The 23,319-nt window shown below is 49.9% G+C and overlaps 6 protein-coding genes across 6 annotated transcripts; 2 read left to right on the top strand and 4 right to left on the bottom strand.

Annotated features, from left to right (window-relative positions):
• Window positions 1–607: 607 nt before the first annotated feature.
• On the bottom strand, window positions 608–2,428 carry samB (MYND-type zinc finger protein MUB1; the record flags this gene model as incomplete). The annotated part of the gene is made up of 1 exon (XM_046084712.1): window positions 608–2,428. One exon carries the CDS (start codon window positions 2,426–2,428, stop codon window positions 608–610), a length of 1,821 nt encoding a protein of 606 aa, XP_045940675.1.
• Window positions 2,429–7,876: 5,448 nt separating this feature from the next.
• On the top strand, window positions 7,877–9,276 carry STE4 (WD40 repeat domain-containing protein; the record flags this gene model as incomplete). The annotated part of the gene is made up of 5 exons (XM_046084713.1): window positions 7,877–7,994; window positions 8,111–8,823; window positions 8,889–8,978; window positions 9,068–9,187; window positions 9,256–9,276. The coding sequence occupies 5 exons, from the start codon at window positions 7,877–7,879 to the stop codon at window positions 9,274–9,276; spliced, it is 1,062 nt and encodes a 353-aa protein (XP_045940676.1).
• Window positions 9,277–11,952: 2,676 nt separating this feature from the next.
• LDX57_003076 (uncharacterized protein) lies at window positions 11,953–12,570 on the top strand (the record flags this gene model as incomplete). Its single annotated transcript, XM_046084714.1, has 1 exon — window positions 11,953–12,570. The coding sequence occupies one exon, from the start codon at window positions 11,953–11,955 to the stop codon at window positions 12,568–12,570; it is 618 nt and encodes a 205-aa protein (XP_045940677.1).
• Window positions 12,571–14,557: 1,987 nt separating this feature from the next.
• Window positions 14,558–16,025, bottom strand: tfg3 (putative transcription initiation factor subunit (TAF30); the record flags this gene model as incomplete). The annotated part of the gene is made up of 7 exons (XM_046084715.1): window positions 14,558–14,646; window positions 14,700–14,820; window positions 14,884–15,024; window positions 15,102–15,244; window positions 15,453–15,604; window positions 15,844–15,884; window positions 16,017–16,025. The coding sequence occupies 7 exons, from the start codon at window positions 16,023–16,025 to the stop codon at window positions 14,558–14,560; spliced, it is 696 nt and encodes a 231-aa protein (XP_045940678.1).
• A 927-nt stretch (window positions 16,026–16,952) lies between these two features.
• On the bottom strand, window positions 16,953–18,039 carry sbp1 (Ran GTPase-binding protein YRB1; the record flags this gene model as incomplete). Its single annotated transcript, XM_046084716.1, has 4 exons — window positions 16,953–17,026; window positions 17,077–17,205; window positions 17,264–17,522; window positions 17,758–18,039. The coding sequence occupies 4 exons, from the start codon at window positions 18,037–18,039 to the stop codon at window positions 16,953–16,955; spliced, it is 744 nt and encodes a 247-aa protein (XP_045940679.1).
• A 646-nt stretch (window positions 18,040–18,685) lies between these two features.
• Window positions 18,686–21,073, bottom strand: LDX57_003079 (uncharacterized protein; the record flags this gene model as incomplete). The annotated part of the gene is made up of 1 exon (XM_046084717.1): window positions 18,686–21,073. The coding sequence occupies one exon, from the start codon at window positions 21,071–21,073 to the stop codon at window positions 18,686–18,688; it is 2,388 nt and encodes a 795-aa protein (XP_045940680.1).
• Between the last annotated feature and the right edge of the window lie 2,246 nt (window positions 21,074–23,319).

The raw sequence follows: 23,319 nt of genomic DNA on the forward strand, positions 1-23,319 counted from the left end.
ATGATGGGATATCGAAAAACAGAAGAGACAAAAGACCAAGTGAAATCGCTCCAGAGGGACTGTGAGTGTGGAGGAGTATGCCAAACAGATACTGACAAACGAGAATCATCCGACGTCAAGACAATAGGATCCTGGAGGCGGGTACAATGTCAGGTAGAAGAAACAAACAGAAAAAGAAATGAAAATCACATAAGATGGTAATTTGCAATGAGGTGTGCATATTCATGATGGCCAAAGGCTGTATACCCAGAAAGGGAGGATGACAGACTCTGGGCCCCGCGTTAATAGGACAAATTAGAAGATAAACAAAACCATGATCAGATGATGAGAACGGAAGATGTGCAAGTAAACGGATGCTAAATGGTAAAAGTCAAGGAGGAATGAAAAAGGGACGAACTGCACTATATGATGAAGAAAACGAGAAAAGAAAAAGAGACGACAAAAGGTATCTTTGTGATGAAGAGGAACGCCGCCAGGTTCTGAAATGCCATGCACTGGTAGATGTAAAACCGTAGGAATCGAAGAAGCGAAATAGAAACACATGGCAGATATGACGCTATGCAAGCCAGTATGCATTAGGAGAATTAAACAGTTTCGTACGTTCATATCATGGCGTGGTGTGGCACCAGTGACGGTGGTACACCCACGCAGCCTTTTGGCAATCTTTGCTGCAGTACTTGGTGCGGCGGCAACGGCGGCATTTTGCAAATTGACGCTGGAACTCCTCCCATTTGCCGCACTTGTAGTATGCACATTGCCGGATGCCACCCCGGGACTCGTCCTTACGGCAAAGGTTGCGCATGACCACGCAGGCCCAGTATTGCATGTCCTTGGAGTGATGCCGCACCGTGAACTTCTCCACGAGGGGAAAGATGTTGACGTCGTCGGGCAGAAGGTACTCGTCCTCATCCTCGACGGGCTCAATTGGCGAGGCACCTTCCTCGAGAATGTGGAGTTCACGGTCGACTTTCAGTTTCGGAACGAGGTGGGAGTGCTGGAAGTAGGATCGGAGGTTGCAATACTTGGACACATATGCCAGGAGTTGAAGGGACATCAAGACGTCCTCCTCTCGGGGCATCGTGGTTAGGACGTTCTGGGTGACGTTCTGAGTGGTCGATCGGTCGCGCCAGTAAAGAGAGTAAGGGCTGGGAACAAGAGTAGGGGAGTTGGCGTTGTTGACGGCTTGCGTCGGAGACAAGCCTAATCCTCCATTCGTCGGCGTGGTGTCGTTGTTAATGATACTGCCGTCGACGGTAGACCGATGGGTGATATTGAAAGTCTCGGCCTCTTGTCCCTCGGACGGATCAGTTACCGTCAGGTCATGGGCGTTGGAAACGCCTTCGAGCATGCCCTGCCGATCGCCAACTTCATCGATTTCCATCTGATTCTGAAGACCAATTATAGGCTCGGCCGCTTCCCCAGAAGCGGTGTCGTCTTCCATGGTAGACCCTTCTCCATTTCCGTCGTCCGATTCGCCCGATGCCGATACCTGCTGTCTAAGGGCGGGCCGTTGTCTAGCAGCGTTGACCTGGGCAGCGCTGCGAGGCTGCGCCGGGCCGCTTGGGGTAGTTGGAGAATCGGGCTGCGAGGCGAGGCCGTTGTGTAAGCTCGGGAGCATGCTGGGCAGTCTTTCGGCGTCACGCACCGGGCGCAGACCGAAGCCGTCGGCAGCATCCATGGCGGGCAAGGCGGTGGCAAGGGGCTGTATCGCCCGGTGACGGTGACCCGAGTGCGGATGACGGACATCGTTGGGCCTATGACTGGGAACTTCCTGTGTGTGGCGATTCCTTTCCGGCGGAGAGGCCATCGGCATGCGAGGCGAGGACGTAACGTCCATGGCATTGGAGTCGGTCGCTTGATTCTCTTGGAAGAACGGGGGGATTTCGATGTTTGGCGGAGGGGCCTGGCGGCGAGAGGCACGTTGATCAACGTTCGACGAGTCAAGGAAAGAGGGCCGGCCGGCGGCATCGCTAGGGCCGGGCACGGCTTTGGGATGATGCCTGGATGAGTGTCGCTGCGTTTCGGTGTCCGCCCGTGCGCGCGCCTTGTCAACCACTTTGATATAATTGTCAAGAATAGTCGCAATGACGGGGACCATGTCGGCCTCGACGACTCTCGTTCGAACACTCTCCGAGCCCCGCACTCCGATGTTGACAACGCACTGGAAAGCGAGGCTCCACTTCCACATCTCCATCAGATCTCGACTGCGGCCTTCTTTGAGGATGCAGACCAGTCTCTCGATTCCGCCATCGACGGTGAGGATATCGCGAATGCGGGCGGAGGATGTGGTGAGGTAGGCGAGGTGGTTGAGGGAATTTATCAGCGGCAGGGTCGATGTGCAATCGAGAGCACGGCGGTCATAGAGGGTGGTCGTGATATTAACAGAAGCCTTGTTGACATTAGGGATGCTGAAGTTGACCTCCCGCATGATGGGCGAGAGGATGAGACTCCGAGTCGTTACGATGTGGGAAAAAAGAAGGAAGAAAAAAAAAGCCGGTCGGAAAGAAGAATCAGGGAGATGAAGATTCGATCGAGGATGACCGATTGACCTCAGCCCCTAAAACGAGATCGAATTCTGTCGGCAACGTGACCGGGAAAGAAAGAGGAAAAGGAGGAAGAGAGAGAAGAGCGTCCTGAAAGGGGTCCGTGTTAATTATCGGCAGATCATGGGGCACCCGACCGAGATGGTGCAGTGATCAAGGGGGGGAAGAATCCTCGAGCGCGAGTTGGCGGGAGAGAAGTGATGAAGACGGATGCAAACTGATGAGGCGTGAAAGGGAGGTTTGTTCGGGCCAAGACACTCGGTCGGTCAGAGCCTGGTGGCCACGATGATTCACGAATGAGAGGACAGCGTCGATAAGAGGGGGAGGTGGGAGGGACTGATTGAAGATGACGGGGGGCGTGCTGTACAAGAATATCAACAGAATCCAAATTTCAGATCCCAGGAGGTCCCCAGTAAGAACAGAACAGAAAGAAGATCAAATCAAAAATTCCCAAAAAGAAAAAACAAGCGGTTGAATATACAAGGAGGGGAAAGAAGGAAACGGAGAGATGAAATGAGGGAAGGAGGGCCGGGAATGGCTGAAAAGGCGCGAAAGCGGAGTTACTCGTCAGGCGGCCTCAGGCTCTGCAGAATTTCTTCTTATTATTAATTCCTTGTGATTTCCAGCATCATCGTGAAATCTCCCGTACAGTATTTGTTATACAGGTCTCGTCGATAGCGGTCTCTTCCCTCATTCTTCCTCCCATTTCCATTTCCATTTTCTATTTCCATTAACCGCGTTTGCAGAATCCCTTTCTGCCCTTCTGGTTCATTCCTACCCGCCACCCGAGCCGCCGTCAGAAGATTCTGCTGACTGTTGGTCCTCGATGGTATGACCGGTTGCCTTTCCTTCTGCCTTCATTCGGGCGATTTGTATTCTGTTGGGAGATCTAATCTAATCCCTCATATCCCCTTTTCAAAATTGACTCCATTTCAAACTCCCGGATGATGTCAAATAATCAATAATCATGAGAAGCCATTGCCACCGACGTCGTGATCTGACCTCGGATTACTAACCCCCTTTTCTCGATCTAAATTCTTTCGTACACTCATAATTCGACGTCCAAACTCAACGAGTCAACCCCCAAGGTTGCCTCCTACTCTGTCGGAGTTTATCACAATAACGATAATCAAAATAGTGGATTTCCCTTCTTATTAAACGCGTCCTTCGATTTCCTAGACGGGCGGAGTCGCCTGTAGATCCAGAAGCAAAGACCAACGGCAAGAACCCACCGTTGGCCCTGCCCATGAAATCATTGCAATAGTTGCTGGACAGCCTCTCGGACATGAAGCCTTTTGCGGTCGGCCAGTGTTGATGCTAATCTGACCATTCGCGAACTACTCGCAATCGTCGCTGCAATCCGGACCTATTGACTGATTATTGAATATTGGGGTTTTCGTCGGGACTCGGTAGACTTCCGACATCACTATGGAGTATAGTGTATGAGAGATTAAGAGATCTCCTTTTCCGATCTCTGATTCTTAATAATGACCCATCCCTTCTCGCAGCCGGAGATGAATCGCCCAAAATGGAAACCAACAAAGGGACCTTGACCGGCCATACCACCGTAACTTATTATTATTATTAGCATTAGTTCCCGGGTATATTCCTCCTCATCAGCAGACTCGGTCTTTTCTTTTTCTGCCGTCAACCCATCAATCAACCAGCAGGGGATCCCTGACGATGACGGCAGCGCAGAAATCAAGCAGGGCGAGTTGCAGACGCACAGACATACATTACCTTGGGAGTTTCTGGATAAATACTGGTTCTATGATTAGAAACAAGAAACCCGGACACCGGACATAAAGCAAAGCATAAGCGCGAGCGCAGCCGACAAGGCCAAGTCTGCCAACCCCGTTAGGCGCCCATCGCGAACCAAGCGTCTTTCCCTCCCGGATGGATTTGAAATCGTTTTGTTTCGTGGATGGTTGAGTATGGGGTACATACGGAGTACAATACTATCTAGTACCTACTATATGTAACTACCTACCTACATGCATGTATGTCCCATGGCGGATTCCGCTGGCTCGGAGTAGTTTAAACTTCCCCCGTACCCTGTCTGCAGCATTCCAACCTCCAACCTCCCAAGACTCTCTCGGTTTAGCCACCTATATTTAGAATAGTAACCGCCCAGCCCCGTCGGACGCGCGCGGGCAAGGGCCTTGATTGATTTCTACTGTAACAAGGGACAAAGAACTACCTACCTACCTTTACACAGTACACAGTACCCATCACAGTCCGCAAAGTCAAACCCAGCCCGGCGGCTAAAACTGAGGCTGAAGTACAGTTTACTCCGTACGGAGAACAGCTGCATCCCAATTTTCTCGAACGTTTCGGATCTATGTTTAGAACATTGGGTTGTCAGTCGTCGCGCTTATTCCACGGGCGCAGGTTTCATGTTGACAAAGGCCCCCGTTGACTGCCAAAAAATTGGGTGACACGAGCCGTTAAGTTAGCACGTTTTGAATCAGGAATCAGTTTGGGACTTGGGATCAGGGGTTGGGGGTGGCCGCTGGCCGCTGGTGGGCGTTGGATCTACCGAACATCCTCCAGGAGTTGCCGTCCAAGCATCTTAAGGATTAAGAACTAAGATATACTTGGATCGTGTCGATTACAGTGTACTTCTGGGCTAGATAGCATCAGTATCACCAAAGACCCTAGCCCTAAATATACTGCGTACACTGTATGTACGGTGTACGAAGTAGTTGGCTAACTAATTAACAGAGATTAATCATCAGGAGAAGCCTAAAGACCAAAAACTCTTGCAAGAGAGGGGAAAAGCATCGACCAAGCTAGTCAGGCACCGTTTGAAGCGATCATCTTAGCAGTGGAGTCGCCATGTCTCCAGAAGGGAAAAAACCCAGCGACTACCGCTGCATGTATTTACTAGTCGATGGATGGCCAATTTCCCGCCGGACGGAGACCCGCTTCCTGGCCACGGCCATCCACAAATCACGGCCCAATGCTGCCTCCGTCCGCATGCCCAGGTTGTATATCAACGACTGACTCCGTGGACGCTGCCCGTAGAACTGACGTTGGCGGCCTCGATTTGGCCCCAATCTTGCAGTTTACGGAGCTATCGCCGACTTGGGGGGGAGCGCCTTGCACGAATGGGAGGGGACGAGGTCAGCATGGGCGCTGGACAGTGTACTCACCACGTAATAATGAATTTGATGGTGAATGCAGTCGAGTGGTGTCCTTGTTCTGCAATATTAACGTCTACGGAGATAGTACTCCGTTTTCCAGTTAATACTACCCCGTACGTAGATATGCAGTAATAAGATGGCGTCATATACCGCTAATCGTCCCCTCATTCTGCGGCGCGCACTGAAATCGGACTAGTCGTTATTGACCAACAAATCGATGGAGTTCCCATTGGCTTGGGACTGGGAGTCCGTGAGATGGAAATAAGAAAGTGTGCGCCCGCAGCTGAAAAACATACATAACACGGTGTACGTGCGCGTACTCCGTAGAATGTCCTGCATAGACAGTGCGTAGACCTCGGCTGGCCGCACGTTGCACCGTTCATGTTGGAAAACTGTCGAAAGCATACAATCAAGCCGAGAGCAAATGAGACCGGACGAGCCGGAGAATGGTTCTCCATAATTTCTGCAGTCTTTGCTCCGCTTCGGCTGGCCTTCTAGTCCTCCAGAGTCGATAGTTAAAGGTGTTATTCAACCCCTAGACGCTTGGTAGAAGAAAGCTTATCGGATTCCAGGAATTAGGTTTAGTAACAGGGGGGATGCAAGTCCGTCGAGTTCATCAGTTTATATTGTTTAATTATCGAGTTAGTTGATGCCGGGACACGGAACTAGTGCAAAGGACATGTTCAGGCTCAACTGTGCAGAACCCAAGGAAAATGCGTGAGTTCGACCAGGACAATTATCGGCGCTTTTATTGGTGCATGCGTACTGCAAATGCTACATTTAAGTCATGACGGTCGATGCAGCGCTTGACTCGTGCATCGCTGCCGAGACGCCTCTTGCCTTTTCTTAGGGGAGACCGTGCTGATGGGGGAGTCCCGACGGGGTACGGAAGCTCCGAGGCTGGACGAAGACGGGATGACCGATGAGGATACTCTCCCGTTCGAAGTCTCACGGACTGGGATATCTGTATACTCTGTATAGCTTGACAAATTACCTACTCTTCCTCTCTCTTCGTCAGTGTACACTGTACTGTGTAGATGGAAGGAGTGCTGGAGAAGAGAGGAGCGGACTAAAGGAAAACCCCCACTGTTTTCCCCCACTGCCAGGACGGCGGATGGACCAACCAGACGGAGGCAGCCGAACCCACCGCAACTCCTCTTTCCCCTTAAAAGCACTCCTTAAAGCGTTCAATTGACTGAAGAGTAGGTGTATTTACCCTCCAAACTGTGTTGACGGATGATCACTCCTCCATGCACTCCTCGTTGACTGTACGGAGTAGAACTCCAGATCTTGCCGGGCGCAAGTCGGGAGTGCCTAGCTAGTTACTAGTACGGAGTACTCCGTTGGGAGTAGGTGGTCAATAATTAAAATAATAACAACAATAAGCAAATGCAAATTATCAGTCTGTGTGCAAAATGACCAAAGAGGGACAGAAAAAAAGACTTAAGATTAAGAATTAGAAAGGGAAAAACAGGAAATTGTTCACCGGAATTAACTGGAGTGTCATTGTTGTCAGCAGCAAAATCTCTGTCCTTTGATGCGAATTAGAATTAGATTAGTTTTTTGGGGCTCCTAATCTTTTTCCGGGTGAAGCTGCCCCTTTCTCGTTCCTTCCGGTCTTTCCTGCTTTCTCTTTCTCCTCTTCTCTGCAGCAGCACCACCCAAATCCGCCGCCCCTGCTTTGTCTGGTACTGCTCTCTCTGCCTTGCCAGTGCTTCTGCATTTGCTTCCTGCTGCTCCCTCAGTTCCAGCTCTGCTTAAACGCCCGAACCACCATTGATTGCCCCGGGTCAAAGTCAAAACTTTCTTCTCTCTCTCGCTCGGTCGCTTCCGCCGTGCTCGCTCCACACCCAATCAACCCCCCTCCTCGTTCCTCTCTCCTTCTCCTTCCCTCCCCTTCCCTTTCTCGTTCTCTCTCTTCCTCTCTCCTCTCGTTCTCTTTCCTTTCTTTCTTCCTTCCTGTTCTCACCCACCGCCCTTCTGCTTCCCGCGCCTACTCCCCCCTCCCCTCCCCCCCCCGGTCTTCCTCGTCCCCTGGATAATTACGACGCCGGCTCGACTTTCTTCCCAACCTCCTCTCCCTTTCTCTCTTTTCTCTCCCTCCCCCCCTCCTTCCTCTCATACGGACTCTCGTCCGTATTCTCTTAATTTGTCAACAATTCTCTTCCAGGGGCTCGACTCGTCAAGATGGCAGCCGATATGAGCGGCGAGCAGATGCAGGCCAAGATTACCGCGGCCAGGCGCGAAGCCGAAGGTCTGAAGGACAAGATCAAGCGCAGAAAGGATGAATTGGCCGACACCACTCGTATGCAATCCTCCCTTGTGTTTCGTGGGGCTCTTCGGGGCCTGTACGCGGCATCGAATGCGTCCTCGCGGATCGTTCCATTGGCCCAACTGCATGTGCTAACTCCCATCCAACAGTTCGCCAGGTCGCGCAGAGCCAAACGGAAACTCTGCCTCGAATCGCAATGAAGCCCCGACGCACGCTTAAGGGACACTTGGCCAAGATCTACGCTATGCATTGGGCAACCGACCGTCGTCACCTGGTCTCTGCCTCGCAGGATGGAAAGCTCATCATCTGGGACGCCTACACCACCAACAAAATACATGCCATTCCGCTACGGTCGTCATGGGTCATGACCTGTGCTTACTCTCCCAGCGGGAACTTTGTCGCTTGCGGTGGTTTGGATAACATCTGTTCGATTTACAACGTCTCCGCCAACGAGGGCCCTACCCGGGTCGCGCGCGAACTTTCCGGCCACTCGGGTTACCTTTCTTGCTGTCGCTTTATCAACGATCGTCGCATCATCACTTCGTCGGGAGATATGACCTGTATGCTGTGGGATATTGAATCGGGCTCGAAAGTAACTGAATTCGCGGATCACCTGGGCGACGTCATGTCCATCAGCATCAACCCGACCAACCAGAACATCTTCGTCTCCGGCGCTTGCGACGCGTTCGCTAAACTGTGGGATATCCGTACCGGAAAGGCAGTTCAGACTTTCGCCGGCCACGAATCAGATATCAACGCCATCCAGTTCTTCCCCGACGGCAATGCTTTCGGCACGGGTTCCGACGACACCTCCTGCCGTCTGTTCGACATTCGCGCCGACCGCGAACTTAACATCTACCAGGTAAGCTAATGCACGTTTGCGTGTACAGGGAAGCGAAAACTGACGGTGCTTTTTTCTTCTTCTAGAACGAACAAATAATGTGTGGTATCACGTCTGTTGCCTTCTCGGTCTCCGGTAGATTGCTCTTCGCGGGTTACGATGACTTTGAGTGCAAGGTATGCCTCGTCCCGCCCCCTCTCTTCAGCCTCTCCACTATCTGGCTTGATTCCATATCGTCCAGCTTCAACGACTGACATTGATCAAGGTGTGGGACGTTCTCCGGGGCGACAAGGTCGGTGCTCTCAGTGGCCACGAGAACCGTGTAAGCTGCCTGGGTGTCAGCAATGACGGCATCAGTCTGTGCACTGGATCTTGGGATTCTCTGGTCAGTTTTATAACCGGCCCCTCTCTAACAATCCACGGCGACCCACTAATCTATAATTCGCAATACAGCTCAAGGTCTGGGCCTGGTAAAAACCCGAAAATCCGAAAGAAAAAAAAGCAAAGATACCCTGTCCCTGTCTTTTGCGATGTCCTCATCGAGAGTTTCCTTCCATTTCCTTACACCAATACGTCGAATGTCCACCATTGTACGATAATCTTATTTACCGAGGAGCAGTTGGTCGCCTTATCTTCCATAATATGTACTATCTCGGAAACGCAGGCGAAGTGATTCGAAACCGAGTCATGAATCAGAAGCTGAAGTCAGGGTAATTGGCACTTGTGTCAGACTCCGGCACAACCCCGAGCGGACGTGCAGAGTCTGAATGTTTACCGAAAAAGAAAAAGAAAAAAGAAAACCTAAAAGAAGGATCCAGCGATCAAGACGACAAGACAGCGACAATCTTCGATGACTGAGCGTGGTGGTCCTGCGACAAGGTAGTTATGGGTGCAGAGTTGAGCACCAGCCATGGAGCCAGGGTGGTTATTTGGATGCATCTCACGCTCCACCCTTGTGAGCCTCAAGATACATTTTCCTTTCTTTTCCTTTGTTATCTTCCTTTTCCTTCTCATCACTCCCCTTTACCTTCATGTCAATTCTTCTCTTCTCTATTTCTATTTTATTTCCCCCCATCTCCAAGAAATGGAGCGTTTTTCTTCTTTTCTCATTCTCTTTTCCCATCATTTTTCTATTATCATCATTTGATTCCTGTTTTTGAAAGCCACTTTTTGATGCATTGATTTCCAACTGTTCTTTTTTTTTATTTGTTGCCTCTTGTCTTTTCTGCCGATGGGAAGGGAGGGAACGTTTCCGGATAGGCCATGACGATTTGTGATTTCTTTTTCTTTCCCAACTAATCAACCGACTTGTCTTTTGAAAGTGATATATGTGCCATTATTAGTATCTCACGAAGGATCCTTTGACTGAGTTTAGCACGAGTAGTTCACAACCCCCGCTTCTCTCGGTACATGACATCTGCCCGGCTGGGTGAGAAATAAGTGAAACGACCGAAGAAGTAATCACTCGCATGACCGGGCATTCCTGGATGTCAGAGACATGACACGGCCCCATGGGCGAACCGTTGCATGGCACGGCAGTTGACCTTAAGAATGCGGGCGAGAGCAAGACCCGTTCTCTTTAGCTTGAGGAAACGTCGAGTGAGAGCGATCAGTGAATAATGCGTTTTCATTTTTGGTTCGGCAGCCCAATGAATCGACAGGTCGAAGATTATTTATAGACCGCCATGCTAGGAGGATTAGCCCCAGTTATCGATGCATCCTTCTGCTGTCCATCCGGGTGGATCGAATGCGCCGACCTTGACAGTGTGCTCCACCCTTTCCTGTGCTTTTTCTGCTTTGTTGTCCGTGAAGGATTGAGGATGGGACAGTGCCCAAACTCTAACGAGGTGGACGAGTTGAATTTCGCATCTCCACGTCTGCACCACTCAGTGTATACCTGTCATCTTCACCCCCTCGTATTGGACCCTCCAGATCGGCATACCGGGGGGCAATGTCATTGGCGAGGAAATGAGATTGAAACTATGAAACAGCCCGACAAGTAAGTGTAGTCGTGCGGAGACTGAAAGGGAGAGTAGACTCGACAAGCGACATCGATCGATCGATCGCTGAGTGTCTCTAGTCCGCTACCAAGGCATGAGGTCATGAGACCACCCCGTCTTCGTAGGGCGGACAGTGAATAGTAGATACTAGATAGTACTCTGTACTCCGTAGATAAGACACGGCATCCAGCCGATTCTAGAATCTCGACTGCGAGACCAGGAGAAGGGCCGAGGAAAACACGTGGTTGCCGCATCGGGGAAGTCGCTTGTCTGACGTCGTTGCTTTTTCCCTCCTCGTCTTCTTTTCCATCCGCATCCTCCGGCCGAGTAAGAGCGAGCAAATTCACTCTCACCGACTCTCGACCGTGGATCTTTGCAGTTTCAAAAAGTCTTGCTTGTCCGTCGAGCATCATAATGAACAGCCTTGTTTCTGATGGCTCCATTTGCCAGGGAGGACCATGGAAGATTCTTCGTGTCTTCCACCCCACTCGGCGTGGCTGAGACGGCCTCCACTTTCTAAAACAACTTCCGTTTAGGACGAAAAGGGGGGGCCAGTCGAAAGAGCGCGAGAGACGGGGTTTTGCTTTTTGAGAAGGATCCGACGAAGGGATGATGATCCTGCCTCTGCCCCTCGGTCACCCCGTCCGTCTTCCACGCTTCTTTTTTTTACTTTCCCACCACCCATCACCACGATCGTCCACGCTTGTCGCTTCACCTCCTCCTCCCTCCGGGTCGATTGTTTCACCTCCCGCCACTTTCAGCCCCGGAACAAGTCGATCGCCTCCGTACCACTCACCGTCTCTGGATTAGTTCCTCGCCTCCGAGCCCACCATCGACGCTTCTCAGGAGAAGACTAAAAGAGCATCTGAAACCGCTTGGCCCCGCGAGTCGTCATCTCTGATACGAGTCCGGTTTTTTCTTTTTTGGTTTTCTCTGCCTTCTCTCTTCCTTCGCTGGCAACCTATTCCTTGGAACCGGAGAAGAAAAAAAAAATAATCTGAAAAAAGAAAGGGCAACCCTTTCTTTGCCTGACGCAGATCAGCCCGACTCTAATTATACCAGCTAATCAATTAACTGTCTTCGTTGGGCTTTTATAAAAGCTCGCCCTATCCCCCGCGCGCCTTCCCCTCGGGTTTCCTTTTCTTTCACCATGTCCTCTGCACAAGACGAGTTCAATCGCCTTGCCCTCAACAGTCGGGAGCGATACTCCACTCATCCTGAAGACCGTGACAACTCTGACCGCGACTCCAATTCCGAGTCGGACGACGACGCCAACGACCAACCCCAGTACTCGGACGACGAAGACCACGATCCCACCATGTCTCGCACAAGTACCTACCATGTCCCGAATATCGTTTACGATGCCAATACCGGCCCGAAAGGTGTCATTGCCGATGCCCAGGCCTTTGAGCGCGCTCGCAAGGGCTCCTTCCGTCGCACCCTGTTCGGCGACTCGCGTCCTCCCAAGTCCGTGACCGATGACGCAACCCTACTGCAGAACTCGACGCCCCCGGACGGTTCTGGTAGCGAGGAAGATGAAGATCGGTTTCTTCGCAGGTGGCGCGAATCACGCATGGCGGAATTGCGGCAGGTCCCTCATCGACGGCCGAGTCCTCGCCGGAAGTTCTACGGATCGGTGGACACGGTTGATGCGGTTGGATATCTTGATGCCATTGAGAAAGTCCCGTCGGAGACGATAGTGGTCGTGTGTGTTTATGATCCCGAGGTACGTGACATCATCCCCTGGTGTCTTGAATATCCAGGATAGCCTCCGTGTAAAGAGGGGTCTTCATACTAACTGTTTCTCAAGTCCAAAACCAGCGCCCAAGTGGAAGACTGCCTAGAAACAATTGCTCGTCGCCAGCCCTCCGTTCACTTCGTCAAGCTACACTACGAAATTGCCGAGATGGACCACATCCGCGCTCCCGCCCTGCTGGCATACAAAGGCGGAGATGTTTTCGCTACGATTGTGGAGATCCCTCATCAGATCCCCCGTGGAAAGAGCTGCACTGCGGACACTTTGGAAGATCTTCTGAAAATGTAAGTGTGAATCCTGCCCTTTCAGCCCCTTTTCCATCATCTGTGGGCCGATAAACTTTTGACTATTGTTTGATGTTTCACATGCTTACCATGGAACCAACCACAGGAATCGAGTTCTGTGAACTATCTTTCCCTCATCATCCACTAGTCTCTACCAAACTATTTGATACCTCTCTTTCCACCGGAACAAGATGTTTCATAGATTGAAGCACAGCGGGCGCTCGGCTCTTCGTTTCATCTCTAGTATTGATTGCTAGAGGTCTGTCTTATCTTTATACTTTTTACGTCCCAATCTTTCATTTGTGTCAGGGTTTTCTTGTTTCTTATCTGTCTCTCTTTTTGGCTGCTACATGGGGTGCATATGAATGGATATACAGGTGTTGGGGTTTGGCAACCAGTCTTTCTTTTTCCTGTTTTTTGGCTTGTGGTTAACGTCTCCCTGACTGATCGGGATTTTATGTCTATAATCTGTTTGATGGTTGAACTTGAGATATCCAACTCGTTCATTGTTACTGCCTTACTTATCTACTACGGAGAATCTCCAAACTATATTCCTTCTCAGGTCTCATAATCCAGACTTATTCTACTTGAATGACAAGACTTAGATCCTGATTGTATAGAGACGAAGTAGCTTATACCCCTATTCTACATCTGCATTTCTATCCGATTATTCCTTATCTAGATAGTCATTCCATCCCCTTTAAATCCTATACCTTTAACAGATCGCTCAACCGCTAATCTGACCCTATTCCATTCCTACGCAGTGATACCCTATCCAGTCTGGGAAGAAAACAAAGAAAACATAAAGAAAAGAAAACATAAAGAAAAGAAAACATAAAGAAAAGAAAACATAAAGAAAAGAAGAAGGAAAGAAAGAAAAAAAATGTAAAACCCAAGCCAAGACCTCTTTGTCTCCATCCTGCCTTCCTTCCTGCCGGCCTACCATCCTAGGTATCTACTATCTACCGTCCTTTCCCTCCGTACAGATGTTGGATCCAACCTTGGAATCCTGATTCGAATTGATTTCGTGGATTGGTTGAACTTGCGATATGCAGGTTTAGTGTACGTTCAGTTCAAATCAACAGGGGTGTCAACCTAGGGTTGCTGCTATGTTTTTGGTTTTGGTATTGAAAGGGAAGATGTTATGCGTGTGCGTGTAGTGTATGCATGTCCATTCAGACTGGAGGAAATGAAAGAAAAGTTGTACGAGTTGAGTTGAGTCGAGTCGAGTCGATTCTATAGTCGGCTAGACTCGACAGGGCTCGAGGAACCGGAAATGGAACAATTAATTAATGAATCATCGGAAGAAATTAGGAGAGTACCTAGATTATCTAGAGACTACTTACTACTTACTGAATAGAGGCATAGGATAGGATACGGGTGGATAGACTCGAGAGATAAAGAAAGAACAGGAACGAGAAGATTGAAATCAAGATACATAGAGAAGTTCCACAGAGAGCAGGAAAATATTAATGGAGGCAAAAAAAAAAGGAAACACAGAAAAGGATATTGAGGACAGAGTTTAACAGACCAGGAACACGGAGGGACAAGGGGAGATAGACAGAGAAAAAGGAGGTATTATGGAGAGCGACGTTTTCATAAAAAGAAAAAGGCGTGAACATAGAAACATAGATAAGATAGATAGGTAGAGGAGTTTGGAGTTTTCGATGCGAGATATCCAAGCTGTATTGCCCTTCCTTTTTTCTCCCGAACGCTTACAGAGCTCCCTTTTCTTGCGTGAATTCCCACAGCATTTTGATTAAGCTGTCTGGTAGGGTGTAGAGGTCGACGTGGAATTCTCCCTCTGTGAGAGACGGTTAGTGGGGAGATGACAGAAAGGGATGGTTTTAGACTTACGCTCGACATCATTCTTGGTATATGAGTCTGGTGCCTTGTTGTCGTGTACCATCTGCACCACCTGGAGGAGGTCATCTTCGCCAAGTCTCTGGAGACCGTCGGCCAGTTTATCCATGTCGACCTGCATCGCAACGAATCATTAGAAGGAATTTCTCGGCGGCCTTCAGGATCGAGGATATCTTACGTTCTTCTCCGTCCGCTTCTTCTTCTTAGACCCTTCATCGGCTCCGGCCGAGCGCTTCGTTTTCACCCCATTTTCATCTCCAGGGACAGGCCCCGATTCACGGAGAAGAGCCAATAAAGCAGGCTTGGGGTTTTTGAACGTCTAGAAAAGGCAAATAATTGCACTAATGAGTAACTGTCCATCCAAGCACTAGTATATGGGCGGATCTGGTGACTCACGATAGAATGCTTCGACTCGTAGCGCGATTGGGCAAAGTTGAGATCGTGTAGCACGGAATGTTCCTTGTCTGCAAACAAGCTGATCTGCATATCGAACTCACCCCATCCTTCCTCCGCAATCCTGAAGGGAGGGTTCTTGAAGGCTGTTGTAGGTTACACGTCAGCGCACGAGTCCTCGATATGAATATAACAATCGTCTGTCCCATTCTCAACCCAGTCGTTCGTAAAGCAAGATCTGTCGAACAACAGACCTCACGTGAAGAATTCAGGACAGGAGATGGGCGCAATTGAGGCGACAGAGTGCAAAAGCGACTGAAAAAAGGAGGGAGAAGAAGGAAAGGGAAAACGAACTCTGCTTATATCTATCACCGAAACTGGGATGCAACGAGTACACAACCTTATCGAAGACGTTGGCAGGCACCTGCTCACCGTGCTCATTGAGCAGGTAGATCTCAATCGACCACGCTCGGAGAGGGAACCCTTCAACGCCCGAATCCTTGTTCCTGTGGTCGCGAACCGTCAGCATTTGTAAAATCTATCGCCATGCCCCTACCATCATAGACAAGAGCAGATTGGAGTATTGTTAACATGGCGCGGCATATTGTAAAGCCATGCGACATCCACCGTGTTGAGAAACCGAGTCCGTGTCGCGAAGGGAAGGGAGAAAGGGCAGGTGGGTGGCTGTCAACAATGGAACAAAGGCGCGTGAAGGTGTACAGGGGTAGCTCTTTTCGAAACATACACGACATGCTGTTCTGTGACCAGTCTGATATTCCTTTTGACCTGGATGCAGAGGGAAGAGAGATCGCGTTAGCAACATGCGAAAGCAAAGAAATCGTGAACCAGAGACGTGCGTCACGCGGTCGAGCGACAGCGTTCAAGCTCAATAGATGATGGCAGGCAAGCAAAACTTACATCAGGCATTTTGATTGTAGACTTTAGCCCCGTTCACTGGGAAACAAGTGAATTGATTGAGGAAATTGACGCAGTCGGAACCAGGCAGCTCCAGGAAACGCGACTGCTTGGTAAGGCAAGATGGGACGTTAGTCGGCGGAACCCGCTGGTGCGTCGATCAAAATAGCTTGAGTGCGGGGGCTACCTTGGAGGGTTATAGGCTTGAAAATATGCAAACAAGCAAATCACAGGGGATAAGGCAAGCTAGATGGGGGAGCGCAAGTTGGTGGGTGAGAGAGGCAGAAGTGACGGGGAGGCGGAGAGCGAAGCTGGAGTGGGGGAGAAGAGAGAAGATGGGATTCTACGCGGCAGATGAAGCGATCCGACTTCACGCACTTCCAGCTGCTTGTCCGCCACTTTTATCCGTACATGCACCGGAAATTTGCTTGCTTTCACAACTTCGATCTCTCGTTCATGGGATTCTCCGATTGCTTTTCACGCTTGTTCACTGCCCCTTACCATCGACGTCGGCCAACAGAGAATTACACTTAGAGCAAGTCTATCATTTTAGATTGGTTTAAAACTCTCAATACATAGATCAAAGCTGTAATAGGGCATTTAAACATGTATATTCGGGGGTAGGGACATCTATCTACGGCCAGGTGCGTCTGGAGCGACAATCGATAGGAAGAGAGAAGAAATCGATGTCGATCCAGCGTCACAAATTGGCTCACATCCGGGTCACGCCGGGCTCATTAATCAGGGGGTAATGGGATTCAGACAGGAGGAATGTATAGGGCAATGTGTATCGAGAGAAGGGGAATGGTATGGTGAAAAAGGATAATAATGTATTCGTGAACGGTCATGAAACAGACCGATGGAGCGCAAGGTATTCAGAAAGATGAAAAGAAGACCTCCAACGGAGCATGATCCTCATTATTTCGGAACCGCGCGGATTTACTGCTGCTGGGAGAGAATCTTCTCGTTCTCCTGCTGGGCCTTCTCGAAAGATTCCTTGAACAGGTTGGCGTCTGCGAGCGGGTTAGCCATGTAATCGTCGCTATATATCAGAATTACTCACTCTCGCTGTTGGCGAAACGGATAGCAAAAGTCTGGGGTTCCGTCTCACCCTCGCTGACATCGGCAGTGGCATTCCAAACCCAGCTGCGGTCGCTGCCAACGTTGGGCTTCAGCTCCATGTCGGGAACGACTGGATTGTCTTATTAGCATCAACGTATCATAAGAAAACTTGAAAGGACAAGACATACTGTAGTGGTTGGCGCAGACCTTGAGGGTCTTGTCTCGGCGCATGACCAGACGGGTCTTCTGGTTCTCCTTGTGCTTGAGCAGTCTAACGTCTCCGGTACCACGCTCCTTCCACTCCTTGCTTTCGCGATCGAATCGGAAGAGCTTGGCACGCATCTTGAACATCTGCTCCTCGAGTTCTTCGTTGGTCTTGGTTTCGACCTTCTCGGTCAGGCGGATGACGGGCTCGAAGTGAACTTCAGGGGATTCGGGGGCCTCATCCTAGTATTACAAGACGCGTTAGTCAAGGTTTAACAGACATAGTCTCGACGCATTTATATGCCCCGAGCATCCCCTCCAAATCTTTCTGTAGGGATAAAACAAAGAAAGGAAAAGGGAGCAGAGAGAACAAAAAGACGAGAAATCAACAGATACCCCACTCCACAGGGAAAAGTAGCGGACGCAAACCCAACAGATATAAGAAAGTCAAAGGAAAAAGAATAGATCAAATGCTCACCTCATCTTCACCCTTCTGCGCCTTAGAAGAGCCGGAGGGCTCATCCTTAGCATCCTCAGGCTCCTCCTTCTTCTCCTTCTTGGGGCCGCCGCCGAACATAGAGAAAACACTGTCGGTGGTCTTAGTGGTGGCCTCCTTAGCGGCGTCGACAGCGGCTTCAGTCGTAGACTTCTCCTCGGCGGGCTTCTCGGCCTCGGTGTTGGCGGGGGTGGTCTCCTGGGGCTTCTCGGCCTCAGGAGCGCCGGTGGCGGGGTTAGGTTTGGTCTCAGCGACGTCGGACATAGTGATAGGATTAGATGGAGATCTGGGAGATAAAAAGGGTTAGATGTGCCTCAAATAGAGTTCACGGAGGTATGCGAAGGGATGTACCTTTAGAGGAAAAGACGGGGTGAGATGTTTGATGGGGGGGAGAAAGATGAGTCTAGAAAGAGAAGTGGGAAAATATGAGCGGTTGTTTTTGTTCTACGAAGGTGGGGGGAAGGTTCTTTGCCTTAGGCCACTAACTAGTAGTGCCACCCAAAGTCTGCAGATTAACATCGTCCACTATTGCATTTGCTCCGCGTCACAGGCCACTAAAAGAAGGAAGGAAGGAAAGAAGCAAAAACGTATTATTGATGACAGGAGTAGCAATTGCCCAGACTTCCCTTTTCTTACATTCAACCAGCAATGTCTCCCAAGATCCCCTTCAATTGGGGCCCTCGTGGCGGCCTTTTTTTTAAATTCTTATCTTTCTTTTTTTATCACGATCTGACCTGTTCGCCTGAGAAATACCCTACCCCAACCCAAAAAAGGGGGAGAGAAAGAAAAGTAGAAAGAAAAAACGAAACAAAATGATATAAGATAAAGCATGGGGCATCAAAAATGAAGACAGGGGAAAACAACGTCAGTCGTAAAAGGTCAAAAGACCGAAGAAGAGAATAGCTGTACTTCAGCGGGATGGCAATCTCTTTCGTTGCATCAAACCCTTTGCCTTCTTCTGAGCTTTGTCCAAAGCCTTGCACTTCCTCGCATTTCGCACATGATCCTTCCATGCCAAAATGTCGAAACCATGAGCATGAGCATGAGTACTGAGCTTCTTCCACGTGTCACTCATCATCTCTTTTGCTTCTCGGTTCACTTTGTTGGTATGATCTTGCAATACTGATGATGCTGCCAGGAACGGCTGAACAGCATTGCGTTTGATGACTTCCGACAACTGCTTTGACCGGGAGAGAACCACGTCGCGAGTTTCCAGAGACAGCCCAAATGAATCACGCCGGAGCTCATCAGCTTCTTGACGCAATACGTGCGCTCTTTTCACCACGTCACCCATCAACACCTGCATATCAGTGAAGAGCCGGCCATAAGCCTCAGAAAACCCGTTGTGCGCGGTGCTAAAGTCCCTCATCAGCTGGGAGGTGATAACCTGCGCTGCTCGTTTCCAGTTTGCAATCTTCAGCCAGGGCGTCCCCAGATCTACTGATATCGTCTCATTGATGGGAGACTTCGAATGGGTGGTTATCGTGACATCCAATATCCCGTATGCATCACCACGATCCAATTTGAGGGTGTATACGCCGTCAAATAACTTCGAAAGCTCGTAAGTCAAGGCCTTCTCACGCCGGAAGACTTGGACGCCGAATTTAGGCTGCTTTTTACTGGAGGGGGTCTTCGGTGGAGGCTTGATAACCAAGTGACAGTCCCCAACTACCTGGATCTCAAAGCCATCTGATCCTTCCAGTTGTCTCGAAGAGAGCCCCATCTCTTCAATAAGATCTTCTAGTCGTCCTTGTCCCTGAGACTGGGGCCCTGAAAACTGAGTTTCCGCGGATGTCAGGGACATGATCGAGAGGGAGGTTTGTCCCAGATCGTGGGCTGGCGGGTTACTGGTGTTGGGGACTACACTTAACCCAGAGCTTTCCTGGTTGTTGAATAGATAGGAGGGGGAAAGACCGGTAATGATGGCAGACAGGAGAGTCAAAACCACAAGGCACAACGGCAGCACCGAGCCATATTTCATACCCAGGTATGCAAGAGGAGAAAAGCGCATTGCGTACTTCTTTGTCTCGAGGAATAACTTGCTCTGGTCAGGTTGATGGTCCCCAGTGATGGTTTTGCAGGAATGTTTGGGGTAGCTGCTTGTCAACGAGGCCAGGTTTCGATTTAGTTGGCCGGGAGTAATGCTCTCAAAAGTCTTCAGATCAATCGGGTACCGTCGCACCACCGTCGTCTTTCCGGTCAGCTGATGACGGGATTCCAGGCACATGTGAAGACTGTTGTAATTGAGCGGAATTGGCTCTTGGGCCGTTTTCCAAAGTGGCTGCTCGGAAATGAACATAGTCGGGATATCGTGCCTCTCCATGGCAATACGAGCCAGTCTCTGCGTCTCCATATTCGCAGGCGTGTCGAATTTGGACACGAAAATAATAGCAACATCGGGTAGTGTCCATTCGGAGGGAGACGAGATGGAATACTCCTGCCCCGTCCATGACGAGGTACTGGGGGGCCTATTCTTCAAACTCAAAGTGATTGTACTGAGACCATCACTGTGACTGTCTGACAAAGCTCCAAGACACTCATCGACGATGAGCTGAACGTGGATCGGAAGCAACTCCGCAAAGTTAGGGATGGCTCCCACGCCATATGACGTCGGGACCACATGGTACCGGGAGGACTCCGTGGAGCTGCTTTCAAAGCCGCTACAGGTGCTTGATACGAGGACATCGCCAATTTTGTCGAGGATGATGTTGCGAAACTCGGGACTGCCGACATACAGAACACGGAAGGGTTTATCAGTATCGAGGCTTCTCTTGGTCATTGTCTGCTGGACGGTAGCCGTAAGAATGCAGTCATCGAAATTGAACGGCAGCTGACGCTGCACCTCTGCAGCTTCAGTACCCCCAAAGACGCGGATCGTGTGTTTCAGCTCCACCCGTTCGACTGCAGGCCATTCTTCCGGCTCGGCGAACTCAATAGACTCGGCTGGTGGACGAAAGGCGGTCTGCGCCGTGAGGTTGCTGTCATCGATAGAGCCTCTAATCTGGCGGAAAAGAGGAGGCAGTTCCTGAGAGTCGGATATATTGCTCTTGGAGGAGTCGGAGTCGGAGTCGGAGTCGTCGCCTTCGAATTGTTTTTCGTCGTTGCCGTCGGTTTCGCTGCAGCTGTAGTGTTCATCTAGACTTGCAACGTCGTCGGGTCCAGTCTGATAGATCAGGGATCCAGCATCGGTAGGTTCAGATCGAGCTCCGTCCTCGGACTGGATATCAGATGCGCTCAGAGTGGCCCAGCTTTCGCTCAACGATTTGGAAGGCTGCTCCGACAGAGGAGTTGACGTCATGGTGATAGGCCGCGAGCGAGATAGCCACTCTTCAACAGAACCGCTCAGGGGCGGCAAAGTAGGATATCGTAGATAGGAAGCGTTGGAAACCGTAGCTGGGCGTCTGGAAGGAGGCTCTTGAAAGTCAGCCATGTCGGAATGTAAGTGTCATGGGAGCGGAAAATGAGGGGAAAGTAGATCCAGCCCGATGATGTAGAGCCTACGGATCTTCGGGACTCGGGGAAACAACAACGGACGAGGACGGAAGCGAGAAAGAATAAATCTGATTTAGAAAAAAAAAATTATATATATCTGTGGGAGAGTACGTTAACTCTGGAATTTTCACCTCCTTCGTTACCGTATGTTGTAGTGTTTTCGTCGACTTACACCGAGACGAAGGAATGCCCTTCTCGACGGTACTAGTTCAGGCTAATAGGCGGGTGCCCGATGACGAGGCGGACGGTGTGGAGAGGAAAGACGGCGCCGGTGCCGGGCGGAATAATGTAAGAAAGTCAGGTGCAGGTGGATCGGGGATTACTGAATAGGCCTATGGGATAGTCCTCGGGCTCCCATGGAAGAACCGCCTGCGTTGGGTAGAGAGGTGAGTGTCGAGGTTGGGGCAAAAAGGTGCAGGATGGGTAGAGAGTTCGAGTTGATGGATAATTAGGGAGGAGCAGAGACCTTAGATGGAGACGATGGAAGAGTAGACGAGGGACAGAGAGAGGATTGCAGATAAGAGAAGAAGCAGGCAGAGAAGCTCCCTGGGAAAACGCGGGGCACATGACGCGAGCTGACGGAGTCCATCGGTCAGGCGGTACGGAGGTACCGGCGCATGGAAATCACGCCGTGAGATACTTTCTACAGGTTAATCTCTCGTAGGTAACTGGATTCCACGCCGAGTAGGATATCGAGCTAACTGTACTCCGTGGAGGTCCGAGATAGTGATACCGCAAGTGGGACCCCGTAGATCCTTGGAGGTGGGTCTTCCTATACTTCACCCCGGCCCTTTATGATCTTATCGAACTCGGCATGAGGGGTCTTCCCCTTAGAGACTTGCAATGTTCCTGTATGAATGATGTCTTCAATGTTTTGGTGACCACAATAATTAATTAAATTAATGATCGTTAAGGATTCTATCAAAGGGAAGAGGGCCTCATCTAACTAGATACAACTACTTTTATCAACTTCGTAGAATATGTCTTCGAATGCACTAACGTCTTGCGACTAGAGATACAGATTCTTCTACAATTTCCGGGGTTTAATCTCCAAGCGTAAATTCTAGGGATATGCCAGGGAACAACATCCAGCAAGCACGATGCAAAAACAACATTGACATATAGCAACCGCCCTCTCTGTCCGCCCACGGACTACAGAATCAAGAATATGCAACTCACCCATCAACTCGTCAGCAACCTTTGCCCCTCATTGTGCATTCCTCAAAAGCCAAAGGAATGTGTAGGCCCTGTACACGTGCATACCACACACCTGCACAAGATATCTGCAGGCCTCCTTGCGCTAGCAGAATCCTAGTTCGTTTGACCAAGGTGCGGAGGGATTCGTGACTGTCCTGTGTGCACTGATCGCATGCATACATAGTAGTCTCTCGCCGAACCCACTTCAACTGGTGTGAATGGCAACCTGCACAGGGTAGATAAATCGCGAATGCTTGGTAGGTTGTAATCTCAGGCATTCAAGACCCTTACGGATTCTACAAGGTTAGAGGGAGTTTGAGCATAGAGTACAGATCTTCACACGAGTCAAATTATTTCATCCTCTATAAACAACCATTCCTGGACCGGTGGTTTGGAACTGATAGGGTTATGTGTAAGAAAAGGTATGGGGAAAGGCAGAGAACCCAGATACACGAGAACTTCGAAAGGGAGAAAGGATATGTACATTTCATGACATGATAATTTAATGGATAATAGAGGGAAATAAAAGAAGGGGGGGTTAGAATAGAGTAAGAAAGACAGATGTGAGGGGAAACATTTCGTGTAAAATCGAGTATGGGAGGAAATGCAGTATCAAAAAGAAGAGAAAACAGAGGCGGAAGGAATTATAATAATTGTCGTAGGGTCAAGCGAGTCACAGTCGTGTATCCTGCTCAGAAATCCATCCACCTCGGTCCAAATTATGACCCTTGGATCAACCACAAAAACGTAAATCATCACCAGACTATGTTCTGAAAATCAAAGGGGTAGAGACCAAAGACGGGGCCCGGAGAGATGTCGGGAAGCACGGTGAGCTGGAAACACTCATCCCTGACA

This window comes from Aspergillus melleus (assembly GCF_016097325.1).
Source record: "Aspergillus melleus strain CBS 546.65 chromosome Unknown contig2, whole genome shotgun sequence".
Classification (NCBI taxonomy): domain Eukaryota; kingdom Fungi; phylum Ascomycota; class Eurotiomycetes; order Eurotiales; family Aspergillaceae; genus Aspergillus; species Aspergillus melleus.